Source organism: Talpa europaea (assembly GCF_964194135.1).
Source record: "Talpa europaea genome assembly, chromosome: 4".
In the NCBI taxonomy this organism is placed as follows: domain Eukaryota; kingdom Metazoa; phylum Chordata; class Mammalia; order Eulipotyphla; family Talpidae; genus Talpa; species Talpa europaea.
The window spans coordinates 86,131,374-86,146,170 of record NC_140070.1 but is presented as its reverse complement, the minus strand read 5'-3'; the positions used below and the strand labels follow the sequence as shown (position 1 = coordinate 86,146,170).

The window sequence follows — 14,797 nt, the reverse complement described above, 5'->3', positions numbered from 1 at the left end:
TTTAGCTTCTGTATAACAATTCAGTACCGCTGTAATTACATCCTTTATAATCAGCTCATTCCCAGTATAATTAAGATGCCACAAATTTAAAACTGTGACCTCACGACTAAAGACAAAAGTGGGCAGAAGAGAGTTTACACTATATATAAAATACCCTCCTGTTACACCAACAAATTTAAAACATTAAAAAATGCCATAATACAATCATCACTTAAGAGAAAATCATTAGGCTCCTGATAGTTTTTCCTCCATTGTTTCTAGCATCTGACTCTCATCAAGAAACACTTTCCTATCAACACCCATGCTCTTTCCATTTTACGAAAACCCAATCCCTTCAGATGCCTCTAAAATTTTCCATCACCATCTACTGTGACGATAAAGGTAATGTGACGTGGTCTCTGGCACAGTGTCAACCAAACTTTAACTGGCAAAAAGGCCCATCTGTGAGCTGTATGATTTCTAACAACATGAAAAAAGTATTTTAACTAAGAATTAGGAATGTTAATGCACCAAATGTTAACGCACCACATATTATGTTTCAAATAAACCATTTAATATAATAATGGTCACATTAATAGAAAGATAAAAGCAACAGCTAATACTTACAAATGCTTACTATGTGCCAGCATTATGGAATCTTAAACATCTCATGCAATTTTCATGACCCCTGAGATAATACAATGATTCCCTCCATTCTTCCCATGAGGAAACTGGAGCTCAGTGATGTTAAATAACTTCCCAGGTTAATTAGCTGATGGAGGAGGGCCGGTCTTGAAGCCAGGACCAGGTGAATCTCAACCTTGTGCCTGTTTTCACAGCCTTCAGGCCAGATTGTCTACTGATTGTATTACAGAAGCAATTTTAACCAAATATTCTCACCCTTACTCTTTTAGTAAGGCTCCCAGTGAACTGCAACTGTTAGCCATCAATGAGGGGTGGTGCTAAGAGGGTAGAGAAAGCAAAAAACCAAGATACCTGTTTATTAAGATTCTCCTCCCTTGTCAAATTCAGGAGTTTCTCTCCATATTCTGTATGAATTAATATGATTCATATAATTAATATGATCTTTCCAAATCACATAAATGTTCAACTGCAGGTGATGAGTTACTAAAGCACCAATCACAAAATACAATTTACCTTATATTTTTCAGATTAAAGAAGCTGATTGACCAAGAAACCAAGTCCCAAAAGAAGAAGGAGCAAGAAAAGGAGAAGAGAGTCACTGCCCTGAAAGAGGAGCTGACCAGACTGAAGTCTTTTGCTTTGATGGTGGTGGATGAACAACAAAGGCTGACAGCACAGCTTGCCCTTCAAAGTAAGAAAATCCAAGATCTAACCACAAGTGAGAAGGAAACACATGCTAAACTAGCGCTTGCTGAAATCAGAGTCCAGGAAGAAGAGCAGAAGGCAACCAGACTGGAGAAAGAACTGCAAACACAGACCACAAAGTTTCACCAGAACCAAGAGGCAATTATGGCGAAGCTCACCAATGAGGACAGCCAAAATCGTCAGCTTCGACAAAAGCTGGCTGCACTCAGTCGGCAAATTGATGAGTTAGAAGAGACAAACAGGTCTTTGAGAAAAGCAGAAGAGGAGCTGCAAGATATAAAAGAAAAAATCAACAAGGGGGAATATGGAAACTCTGGTATCATGGCTGAGGTGGAGGAGCTCAGGAAACGTGTGTTGGAAATGGAAGGGAAGGATGAAGAACTCATAAAAATGGAGGAGCAGTGCAGAGATCTCAATAAGAGACTTGAAAAGGAAACATCACAGACTAAAGACTTTAAACTCGAGGTTGAAAAACTCAATAAAAGGATAATGGCTCTAGAAAAATTAGAAGATGCTTTCAACAAAAGCAAACAAGAATGTTACTCTCTAAAATGCAATTTAGAAAAAGAAAGGATGACCACAAAGCAGTTATCTCAAGAACTAGAGAGCTTAAAAGAAAGAATCCAAGAGCTAGAAGCCATTGAAAGTCGATTGGAACAGACAGAATTCACCCTAAAAGATGATTTAACTAAACTGAAAACATTAACTGTGATGCTAGTAGATGAACGGAAAACAATGAGTGAAAAATTAAAGCAAACTGAAGATAAGTTACAAGCTGCTGCTTCTCAGCTTCAAATGGAGCAAAATAAAGTGACGACAGTTACAGAAAAGTTAATTGAGGAAACCAAAAGGGCCCTGAAATCTAAAACTGATGTGGAAGAAAAAATGAACAGTGTAACCAAGGAGAGAGATGATCTAAGAAACAAACTGAAGGCGGAAGAAGAGAAAGGAAATGATCTCCTGTCCAAAGTTAACATGCTGAAAAGTAGGCTTCAGTCATTGGAAGCAACTGAGAAAGATTTCTTAAAAAACAAATTAAATCATGATTCCAGTAAGTCCACAACAGCATTACACCAAGAAAACAATAAGATTAAAGAGCTATCTCAGGAAGTGGAAAGACTGAAACTGAAGTTAAATGATATGAAAGCCATTGAGGATGATCTTATGAAAACAGAAGATGAGTATGAGACTCTAGAACGAAGGTATGCTAGTGAACGAGACAAAGCTCAATTTTTATCTGAAGAGCTGGAACATGTTAAAATGGAACTTGCCAAGTACAAGTTAGCAGAAAAGACAGAGTCTAGCCATGAACAATGGCTTTTCAAAAGGCTTCAAGAAGAAGAAGCTAAATCAGGGCACCTTTCCAGAGAAGTGGATGCACTGAAAGAGAAAATTCATGAATACATGGCAACAGAAGACTTGATATGTCACCTTCAGGGAGATCATTCAGTTCTGCAAAAGAAACTCAATCAACAAGAAAACAGGAACAGAGATTTAGGAAGAGAGATTGAAAACCTCACTAAAGAGTTAGAGAGGTACCGGCATTTCAGTAAAAGCCTCCGGCCTAATCTAAATGGAAGAAGAGTCTCTGACCCTCAAGTATTTTCTAAAGAAGTTCAAACAGAAGCAGTAGACAATGAGCCACCTGATTACAAGAGTCTCATTCCTCTGGAACGAGCAGTCATCAATGGTCAATTATATGAGGAGAGTGAGGACCAGGATGAGGACCCGAATGATGAGGAATCCATGCTGTCCTTCAAATGCAATTCATCTACTCCCTGTCCTGTTAATAGGAAGTTATGGATTCCTTGGATGAAATCCAAGGAGGGCCTTCCTCAGAATGGAAAAATACAAACTAAAACCAATGGCAACTTTGTGCAACCTGGAGATCTAGTTCTAAGTCACACACCTGGACAGCCACTTCATATAAAGGTTACTCCAGACCATGTCCAAAACACAGCCACTCTTGAAATTACAAGTCCAACAACCGAGAGTCCTCACTCTTATACAAGCACTGCAGTGATACCAAACTGTGGCACCCCAAAGCAAAGGATAACCATTCTCCAAAATGCCTCCATAACACCAGTGAAATCCAAAACCGCTACAGAGGGTCTCATGAATTTAGAGCAAGGCATGTCTCCAATTACCATGGCAACCTTTGCCAGAGCACAGACCCCAGAGTCCTGTGGTTCTATAACCCCAGAAAGGACAATGTCACCCATTCAGGTTTTGGCCGTGACTGGTTCAGCTAGCTCTCCTGAGCAAGGACGTTCCCCAGAGCCAATAGAAATCAGTGCCAAGCATGCGATTTTCAGAGTCTCTCCGGACCGGCAGTCATCATGGCAGTTTCAACGTTCAAACAGTAATAGTTCAAGTGTGATAACTACTGAGGATAATAAAATCCACATTCACTTAGGAAGTCCTTACATGCAAGCTGTAGCCAGCCCCATGAGGCCTGCCAGCCCTTCAACACCACCACAGGATAACCGAACTCAAGGCTTGACTAATGGGGCACTAAACAAAACAACCAATAAAGTCACCAGCAGTATTACTATTACACCAACAGCCACACCTCTTCCTCGACAATCACAAATTACAGTAAGTAATATATATAACTGACGACCCTCACCCTCATCCAGTCCATACTGATGTACTTACAAGGAACTCAATCCTTTTTAATTATCCCTCTAAAATCCTTCAAAAGACTGGCTGAATGTGTACTTTGGGAAAGTTTGTGCATGAACTATTCAAGAGTATCTGAAACTAACTGTTGCCTGCATAGTTATATCAAGTGTGCACTTACTGTATATCTTTTCATTTACATACTTGTATGGAAAATATTTAGTCTGCACCTGTATAAATACATCTTTATGTATTTCATTTTCCATAACTCACATTAATTTGACTGCAACTTGTCTTGGTGAAATACTTTAACAATATAAAATAATTTGTTATTTTTACCACTGCTTGCTGAATTTTCTTTTATATTTTGTGTTATACTTTTGCATGTTCAAAGAATTTTTTCCCCACTCATATGTGTAGTCTTCCTTAAAAACAAACAGGATCCAATTCCCATTTACAGTCAGATTCTAATCGCATATTATATGAGAAAATGTTTCAAATAAATGAAAATCTGTCCTTTTGCGTTTGAAGTGAACTATAAGATCTCTCAGGAGCAAACTTAACTTCATGCTTAACATGTATTTCAGTATCCCCAGTGCCCAGCAAAGTGCTTATTAGCACATATTAGGAACTTAATAAATGTTCACTGATAATAAATGAATAAAATAATTTTAAATCATTTGTGTTTGTGAGCACATATGAGCTGATGGTGAAAGTAAAAAGATTTGAAAAGTGATGGGAAGAAAAAGCTTACTTGGAAATACAAGTTACCTTGACAATCAAGAGTTGACTGTATTTCTATCATAGACAAAACCGCCCATAAAACACATATGTCTACATTTAAACCTAGAATCAGCCACTATGACATGCTCTTGAACACTCTGCTTCAAAGCAAAAATTCTTATTCCTTTTGGTTCCCAAAAAAGTTTGGATTACTGAAGGTAAGTGCTTCTACCTTGCTTGTAAGTAGGCTGCATTCAGAGGTTTACAACTAAATATTTTTTCACCTTCTCACAAAGCAAACAAAAGCTAAAGATGGTTATGAACATGAGTTCGAAAGAAGGCATATTTTAAAAATCATACAGTATGTTAGTTGAGGGAATAAATACACTGTTGATTTCTTTTGTGATTATCATAATGCCATTTACAAGGTAGGTAAGAAAAAATCGGCCAAAGCACCTAAAAATTCTGATACTGAGCTCATGGCCCCTCTAACAAAATTTGTATTTGCATGCCAAGAACGACAGCTTTCAGAAGAACACTTTAAGTTACAAGTCTGGTCCTCAAGTCACATTCCATAAAAATGATTTCAGACAAATTTTTCCCTTTTCCAACCTCACAACTATTAATTTAATGTGGTTAATTTATTATTGATTTTAAACACTATTCATTTAGACACTCAGGCAACCTAAAGACTTTTAAAAGTAAAAGAAATCTTTCATAATTACCCTCCTTTTCCCTGCAAAATCAATTTCATGATAGCAAAGCAAGGATTTGTTGACAGAAACACTTCCATGGTGATGAACTACAACACCAACACTGTGGGCTTGCATCATCATTAAATAAATTTGGATGAAAGCTGAGGTTGGTGATGAATGAGAAAGCTTCTGTTTAAACACATTTATCTTGGGAATCGGCGGTGACCCAACTGTATTACAAAATACATGATGGTCTAAATGTTTTTCATTACTATTTTTAAGTCACCTTGGGCTAGAACGTTAGAAGGAACTATATCATTGCACAAAGACATAGACATTGATAATTCTGCTGCATGAAATTTCTTTTCTAGATAGTAATAGTGGGTACATGTACATATATATATATAACAAATTATAAAATTATGAACAGAAACTAGGAAGAACTAAAAAATAAAGTCAAGTGTTTCCAAGCCTTTGTCATATAAGGACACAAACAGAAAACATTTCCAGGGCACAGGGGGGAAATGGATAAAGAGGTAGACAAGACCAGCCAAGGGACTCCCGTCACCCCCAGGTTCCTTTCGGCTGTCCCAAGCAGGAGATTCATGCTGGGCACATGTGTGAGTAATAGTTGAGAAGCTCTGGGCTATTCATTAGTACTTCTTTTTTATAAGGATTCAATTTCTTAACCGATGTGAGCCAGAGCAATTCTCTATAATAAAGTTAGCACTACAAGTCCTGTGCTCCACGATTATAATACACAAGTTCTCCTATTGTCTGCTCCAGATAGTAACTATAAATAGGGTTTCCAAGTAATGACAATACTGGAAATTTACCAAACAAGGAACAAAATTTCTTTTAGAGGTTCCTCTCCTGGGAAGATTCCTTCCATTATAATAATAACATCAACATCAAAATTTAGGAGCACGGTCAGATTAATTTTATATATATATATATATTAAAAAAACAAGTTCATGGCAGAGATTATTAATTAAAATTTATGGTAAAGACAATCATTTCTGAAAAGCATCTTACCTTTAAAATTATATGTAAAAACAACACATTCTAGATTTTTTTAGCCTATAATTGAAATAATCTTTTTTTATATCTGTGTATTGGGGGAGGGGTTCTTTTTTATTAACATATAATCACAGAAGATCCCTAAAAACCAGGAAAGAGGACATGACACTGGAAAATCTTTATATGAGATACATGAGGGTGGAAGTTTGTATGTATTCCTGGAGGGAAATAGGTCTATGAGAGGCTTGTAGAAGTCAGTTTATATAAAGTGTGTATGTTTGTGTGTATATAAAAAAAATCTTTTTTTGATCAAAGTCTAGTCTCAGAATGAAGATTTGTTTTACTCAGTCCACCTGGCTCTTTAACTTTTTGAGCTGCAGCATCCTATCACAGATTTAAATAATTTTACTACATTCTTCTTTTCATGTGCAAGCAATGGCAAAACTTTCCCCATGAGGATGCCACTGCTTTCTAGGGACACTGGCAAAAGTAAAATCATCACCTTTACTAGAAAGACAATGTGCATCCAATGTGGCTCTTTACATATATGGGAAGGTCTCTGCAAATATTAAAGATGCTGACAGGATTGCATTAAGCACTACTCCACAACTGCATTTTACAATGTCATGAGACCCAAAGCATAAAATTAGGTTGTACCCTGAATAATCATAAAAGAGATATGTCATTTAAAAGTTTTATTAGACTTACAGTCTAAAGATTCTGTGATCTTTATTGACTTTGGTATATAATCCACACAAAAACATGTTTTTAGTAGCTTCTCTAATTATGAATCTTTAAAAGGCAAGTCTCCTTAGAAACTTGTTAAACAAAGACAGGGAGCAACCTTTAAATGAACAACATCATAGTTTCCCTATATCTTGGTTTATGTTATTAACTTTTTTCCTCCAAAATAATCATTTTGTTTGTAACCCTAAAGGAAAAGATAATCAGGCAAAAACGCATGGATAAAATGTTAAGATCACTCTTCTCCTCAAAGTGAAATCTAAGACATATGTATGAGAAATCCCCATTGTTGCATCTAGGGTTAGCAAATCAGTCTCTTGAGGGTAGGGTCCAGGAAACTTCATTTTTAACAAACTCCTCTGCTGATCAGTCTTCACTCCAAGTCTAGTAATCCCACTGCTTCAGAAATTCCTACATTGATAAATATCAGCAAGTGTATCTAACGCTAGTCCCACTCTATCACAATAAATTACACCTGTTCCAGGAACTGTGACTATTCTGCCCTCCAGTGGTTGGCATTAAAAACAGAAGTCTTATTCTGCAGGTTTCTTTTTATTCAAAAGCTCAACAAAAACTACCATTTCACTAGTTAATAACATAAACCAAGGGACCCCGTTTTATAAATAGCATAGACGCCTGAATCGTTAGCTGGGCAGGTTATTTGACACCTGCAAGCTCTGTTTTTCTCCCAGCTCTCATGTCCTATGTAACATATAACATTGCTTGGGAATGCTCCAGAAAACACAATTAAAGAGAGCATTTTGGATGAACCAAACCAAAGTGACTCCATTCACCCTAGGCCACAGTGAAGGAAGTGCAAGGAAGATAGTGATTCAATGACGTTTCCAAATCTTAAACTTTAAAATTCATTTTTATTTAGATTAAATTCTAAGTCTCTACACTTCCAACTGATGAGGTTCCTCCATTCTTCAAGCTAAGTTGAGAAGGGTAAAGCTTCTGTGTAGCAAGTAAATCATGGCAGGTATCCTTCAAAAGTAACCCTGTAGGGTAGGGAATCCTTGGGGAATCCAGAAAGTAAACTGGCCAACACTTTTGAGTACTTCACAATTTGGTAATTAATACTGTTCATTATAGTAGCACATACAAAGCTGTCAATGTTCCAGCAGGACACCAGGTTTGACATTTAGGTTGATGCCACAAAAATATACTCTGGGCTAACCTGTAGCATTAATGTCAATTATCCTAAGGACAGATCTCATGATGTCTCACTTCAAATTTTCACTTATCTGAGGAATTCTTCTGAAAGTCTGAAATTAGTTTTCTCATTTTTGCGAGTGCCATTTTTCCCTATAGTCACATGGTAAGGTTGCCTAAGACAGTCCTTCTTTCTTCTTCCTCCTCCTCTTCTCCTTTTTTTTTTTCCCCTCAGATTTGCTGTCTTGTTTAAAGGCTAGTCATCTCTGGATAGAGATGTACATAATGATGTATTTAGGCCCTACAGACCTACAAAGGCTCTCTGCTATTCCTTGGGCCTCTGGAAACTGAATACCTCTTATAAGCTAAATAACACTTATGAGTCACAGAGAATGCACTGTCTCTCAGCACGCAGAGTGTTCTCTTCAAACCATCACTTGGACACAACTGATCAATCCATTGATCATGCCACATTGAATTGCCTACCCTCTACCCAACACTTGGGACAGGTATTAAAGAGACAAAAGATTCACTCCCCTTGAAGAGCTTATTAATCATACCAACAAAAAGAAACAAGAAACAAGTATCAGACATTTAATCAAGAGATAAAATAAATTTTCTATAATAAAACTACAATTAGGGGAAACGACAGTAGATTAACAGGGCTTCATAGTGCAAATCAGACTTAAAACTTGAAAGAAAATATTTAAATAATTGAAGTAATTACAGGAGGGTACACACACAGATCAGGGTTTCATGATCATGCCTCCTACAGTTACGTATGGAGCCTGGGCAAAACACTTAATCTTTGTGAAATAAAAGAGGTTGGATCTCTAAGATCAGGTCCAGTTCTCTCAATGATTTCTAAATTCCCTAGATGTCTTGCCACTTTCCTTTAATTGATTAAAATTCCTTTGGTAAATAAGACTGGGGTATAAATAAACTACCTGCATGAGTTTCTTTCCTTTTAGAAATTAAAATTCTTCATTTTACCACTTGTAGATGTCATAACTACTAGCTGGTCCCTAAAGATTGATTTTATTTGCCAAGATTCTATGAATTAATGTCTTTTTATTCTCACCAGACCAACTCCTTTTCACTAGAGCAATGTTTCTCAACTTCAGTTTGTGTCCCCTACTTCTTTATTGTGGGAGGATGTCCTGTGCATTCAAGGATGCAGAGTGTAGGAGCATTCCTAACTTCCATTCACTAGGTGCCAAATAGCATACCCCAACCATGACAAACAAAAAATACCTCCTGACATACCAGTGTTCCCTGGGGCACAAATACAGACCCAAGGGCCTCCCTGGTGGCACAAGGGGTTAAGCGTCAGCACTAGGAAGCAATCCACAGCTACTGTAGCACGAGTTCAATCCTCCACCCATGGTGCAGCAGATCTCTCCTGTCTCGCCCACTGCTCCCTTCTGCCTGTTCTACTCCCCACTGTTGTCTCTGGTGAATCCTGTCACCCCCTGCACTTCTGGCCTGTACCCCAGTTCTTGTATGCATAAATAAATCTTTTAAAAAAAAATTCAGCCCCAGTTGAGAATCACTGCATAACAGAGATGGACCAATTGCTTTATGAGTCAGTTTCTTTTAAACTACTTGTTGGGGAAAAAACCATCAGCTCATTTGAAAACTCTTATATCTGATAGAGATGAGAATCTTGAATCTGACCAAATGTAAACCTTAAAGTAACTTAAAAAATCTGCAGTGAAGAGCACTTTCATTGCATGAGGATTGTTTCTACTCACTTGACAGATGGGTCCAGAGAATGAACATATTTGAATATTTATATTTATATTAATACCTTGTACCTTTGCCTCTTTCAAAGATACCATATTATAAAAATAAGTTTTCAGATTTCTATTTTTTCACATGTCGTTGAGAGAAATAAAGAGAAGCCTACATTACCAATCACCTTTGCTTTAATGGGGATAAAATGGGTTTCAGCAAATTTCTCAAGATCTTAGGAAATATTCCCTTTACTGTTTGGAACTTTGAAAGCATCCTCTCTGAGGCATTTCTTATTTATCTGTAGTATCCTATAACCACCACAGGCACAATGTCTTCATCTCTCAACAAATCACCTATAAAAATGAACTGACAAATACTTATGAAATACCTAATATTACTCATTGCTGTGAGTAATATAAGCAGCTAAGCAGGTACAAGATTTAGAGCCTAAGGCAGTTGAGGACTACCTTAAAAGGTAATTAAGAACACAATACAGAGAAGGAATTCTGTAGACAGTTAAGTTCTATAGGAGTTTGCAGAAGGAGCAGGTTTTCCCTCGGGCAGGGCTCAAAGTTAGGTTTCAGAAACAGATGACATTTGAGCAAGGGCTGAGAGATGAGGAAGACTGGGATAGAGCAAGGACAAAAGGGAGGTGCCCACGAGCAGAAGTCTGAGGGCTGGCAGGAGGACAAAACACCAACATTCAAGGAAAATGAGCTGTGCAAAATGAGCTGGTTAAAGTTGAGATGGTTGGAGTGGGGTTAAGGCTGCCAGGGCACAGTCCTTTCAGACTGTGAAGGGCTTAAAAACAGTGCTAGGAGCCCTGTGTCCTCAGAGAAGGCTTCTGCGTAGTAAGATCACATAACTGAAAGGAGAAAACTAATCTTTTACAATGCCATTTTATTGCACAAAAACCCTATCAAGTAGATACTATCACAATTTCAGAGAGAAAATTCTGAGAAGGAAAATTGGTCTTGGTCATTAAGTTAGTATTTGACAAAAATGAGACATGAACACAAGTCTAACTCCATTGTCCCATTCTATTTCCATGGAAACTTACTAAGCAGCTAACTTGGTGCAAGGGGGAAGAATAATAAACTGCATTTGATCCTCTCTACTACTCATGGGATAGACAGGTTGCCCAGAATTAGCAACCTGTGCTGTTTCATAGGCTGCACTTCAGTAGAATACTGAGCATGTCCCTCAATACAAGCAGGGCTTTCCCGTTCTTTCTGCCCATTGCTTTACATGAATAAAATGCTCTTTTCTACTCAAGTGAAAAGTCTAGTCTTAAGTCTCACTTCATCTGAAACCTTTTAAGATCACCACAGACCAATGTGATCTGCCTTCCTTTTTGACTCCCTGTGTCTCCTTGAGACCATGGTTAGACTCGTAAGAGAGAATGTAAGTGAGAGACCAAGTCCCACACAAATGAGGGGGAAAGGGAAAAGCCTAACCTAGGGATGGTTCTATGGATTCGAGATGGGAGAAAGCAAAAGGAGACGCAGTCTTCATCCTCAGGAGACTCAGAGGGCACTAGAGATGCAGAGTCGGCCCTAACCTAAAGGGAGATTCTATAAGCAAAGGCACAAATGATAGGTATAAAGAATGAACTCGGGCATGTGCAGAGCAGGAGGTACCTGATGGGCCTCAGAGATGGCTGGAAAGAAAAGCAACAGGAGTGAAAATGATTCACAGAAACAGCATTACAAATATGCACATCAATTTTTATAAGTAGGTTGCTACCTGATAACGACATGAGAACTCCAGGAATGGTGATCAGTGGATCAAGGTCATGTGACTATAAAGACACACAATACCAACTTAGTAGAGGTGGTGAGACTTCTACCTTTGCAGAAGCCTAAAAAATTCTTCCTAGATGGTATACATTTATTTAGGGTTTTCATTTCTCAAGCAACACCTTACAAGCATAACTTGTAAGGAAAGACGGATGAATCCCAATTTACTTAAAAAAACAAACAAACAAACAAACAAAAAAACCGCAATGTGTATTTGCTCAGCTCAGGGTAGAGAAGTTATATTGTTCAATACCGTCAGTCTCCAGTTCTGCTTCCAACACAGGATCACAACAACTGTAAACGAAGAAGGCATCCCAAATAAAATTGCTGTGTTAGAGGGAAGTCTTCAAGTTGGTCTCCTGTATCTCTCTCATGACAATTAAATGCATATAAAAGCCTGCTTCAGTGCAGTTACTCTTCAAACAACTCAAAGCAATTCCTGAGGAACAAATTATCCTTCACTATTATCAGTTGGCTAGGTTTTTCCTTCTATTTAAAAAGAGAAAAGAGCTAGTCCTTTTTGTTCTTTGCCCTTTAATAGTGTTCTTGCCTGTATTCATTGACATAAGCCAGTTCTGAGGCTTCCAGAAAAGTACACTTTTATAGAAAGAAGCTTTAACTAAAAATTATGACAAATCTCCAAAGGGTCCATCACATAAGAAAATTAAACACCTGATAGTCTCTTCAGGACAATGGGGGAAGGGGTCACGCTGAGAAGGATGACATCTCTCACTGTGACAGATATAAGCAACACTTTAAAACGGTTCTGATGCTGCCAGGGTCGATGATTTTAGCTTCTTACAAGAGCAATGGACAAAGGAGAACAATGGATAATTATTACTATTTTTTTCCGGCCAATCTTTCAAGTGGACATATTCTAGGTTTCCTCACTACCAATGTGGAAGGAAATGTGCTTTGGGGTGGGGGGTGGGGGGCATCTGCTCCTTCCTGAATACCCAAGCAGCGCCAAAGAGTGGCAGATTCCCCCCACAGAGTACAAGTTTATGTAATCTGTCTGCTAGGTCCAGACACAATGGCCAAGGGGCCAGCCTGACCACTTGAGGAGAGGGACAGGATTTCCTTTTCCCTAGTTATCCAATCAGCAGTTGGATAATCCAATCAGCACTTGGTTCAATCTGTGCACTGTTCAAGGGGCTTGTAATTGTATGGGGAATATAAAAATAAAATTTAAATTAAAAAAAAAACTAAAAACAAAACAAAAAAACATACAAAAGACACTCCAATTAAAAAATGGAGCAAAAATTTGACAAGCACGTATGTTCATGGCAGCATTATATATAATTCCAAATGAAAAGATATTTAAAATTAAAAGCTGATTGTAAAGTCAACACATTTTAAAAAATGAAAATAATAAGACTCAAAAATAAATAGTCCTAATGAAAACAAAATGGAAAATAAAAATTACTCCCAAACAAGTGAAAAACAAAAACAAAGTATTAGGAAGATTCACCTTCTTGGGGGGCTGCTCTCAGATTTAGCTACATTCTTATCAGTTAGTAAAATGAATGGTCTGTGGAAGGAATGTGGTAGGTACGGGTAAAGACAACAAAACTCACTTCTCAGAGGTCTCCCTTTAATGGGAGAAAAAAATGGCAAGGCAGGAATTACATTTTCTCTCTGGCTGCCTCTGCCACTTGAAAGGCATCAATAATTCCTCAATAATTCTCAAAGCAACCTCTACAGATTTTCAGTGCCAAACAGTTCCACATGGAAGGTCTAACTATACTTCAAACTTAGCATGTGCCCATACCCTGGGATACTGTTACTCTTGGGGCTATTCTTTGCCTCATTCTAGCGATGGTCCACCATCTTCCCAGGTGCCCATGTTCAATAACTGGAAGCCATTCTCTACTTTTCTGCTCATCCCCCAGATCCAGTGAGTCATTTTTGTCCCAACATTGTTTTCTCTGCTCTCCCACCTTATTTGTGTTACTACACCTCAAGTCTAGACCTCTGTACTGATGGTACTGTAAGATAATTAATCTATTACATTTAACACGCACTCTTTAATCCAACCCTCACTTGTTTGGCTAGTGATCTTTCTATAACACTGTTCTGATCATGGTAATTCTCCAGATCCCCTCTTATAGGCTCCCAAAGCACTTACTTGTCAACACTATACTACTGCATATCCAAGGTCCAAACCTTCTATCTATCAGGCCTTCATTTCTCATCTCATATCCCCCTGAAATTCTAGACATAACTGCCACCTTTACCTGCACCTTCACCCTCCCGCTTATTATCAAGGTTTTCTTACACTGAGCCTTTGTTCATAATGTGCCCAGTGCTGAAATGTTCTTCTTTCTTTGTTCCTTATACTGAAACCCTATTTCAACCTTCAGTCCATCTCTCTCTAAAAAAGCTTCCTTATTTTTGAATCTTCCTGTGAGTTCCCAATGCACTTCTGTTTTCAACCTCTATTATAATGCTGCACTGTTTTCTGTGACTTATTTTTGAAAATGTGTTTAAAGATTTATTTATTTATGCATACAAAAAATGGGGTACAGGCCAGATGTGTGTGGGTGGTGAGAGGATTCAACAGAGACAAAGCAGAGAATAGAACAGACAGACTGACAGAAATACACTGCTGAGGGGAGCAGCAGGGAGTCAGGAGAGGTCTGCCACACCATGTGGGTATCTCCCTGGCCAGCCGGGGATCGAACTTGTGCTGCAGAGGCTATGGATAGCTTCATACTGCTGTGCTTAATCCCGTGCACCACCAGAGAGGCCCTATTTTTGAAATTGTTATATCAGTGTTTCTCAAAATGCAGTCACTAATCACCTTTATCAGAATCACCTACGACTCCTAAATCTATTAAAGACCTATTAAATCTATGCAAGGAATCTGTATTTTAACAAGCTCCCTGGATCATTCTTGAACATATAAAGTTTAAGAACTCTATTCTTCATTACCCAGGGTTTAAGTACTGAGGGCAATAGGTGCTCAACAAA

The 14,797-nt window shown here is 38.1% G+C and overlaps 2 protein-coding genes across 3 annotated transcripts in view; one reads left to right on the top strand and one right to left on the bottom strand.

The window, feature by feature from the left end:
- The window catches only part of CMSS1 (cms1 ribosomal small subunit homolog), a gene marked incomplete at both ends in the record, with an annotated part of 345,000 nt that overhangs the window by 314,078 nt on the left and 16,125 nt on the right, over positions 1 to 14,797 (bottom strand). The window lies entirely within an intron of this gene.
- Positions 1 to 14,797, top strand: part of FILIP1L (filamin A interacting protein 1 like) — a gene marked incomplete at both ends in the record, with an annotated part of 92,488 nt that overhangs the window by 72,731 nt on the left and 4,960 nt on the right. Inside the window, one exon of one of the 2 annotated variants that reach the window (XM_084232390.1) lies at positions 1,152 to 3,927. The exons of the other annotated variant lie outside the window; for it this stretch is intronic. Within the exon in view, the coding sequence (XP_084088516.1) occupies positions 1,152 to 3,927 (2,776 nt within the window). The remainder of the gene's footprint in view (positions 1 to 1,151; positions 3,928 to 14,797) is intronic. 2 annotated transcript variants of the gene reach the window in all.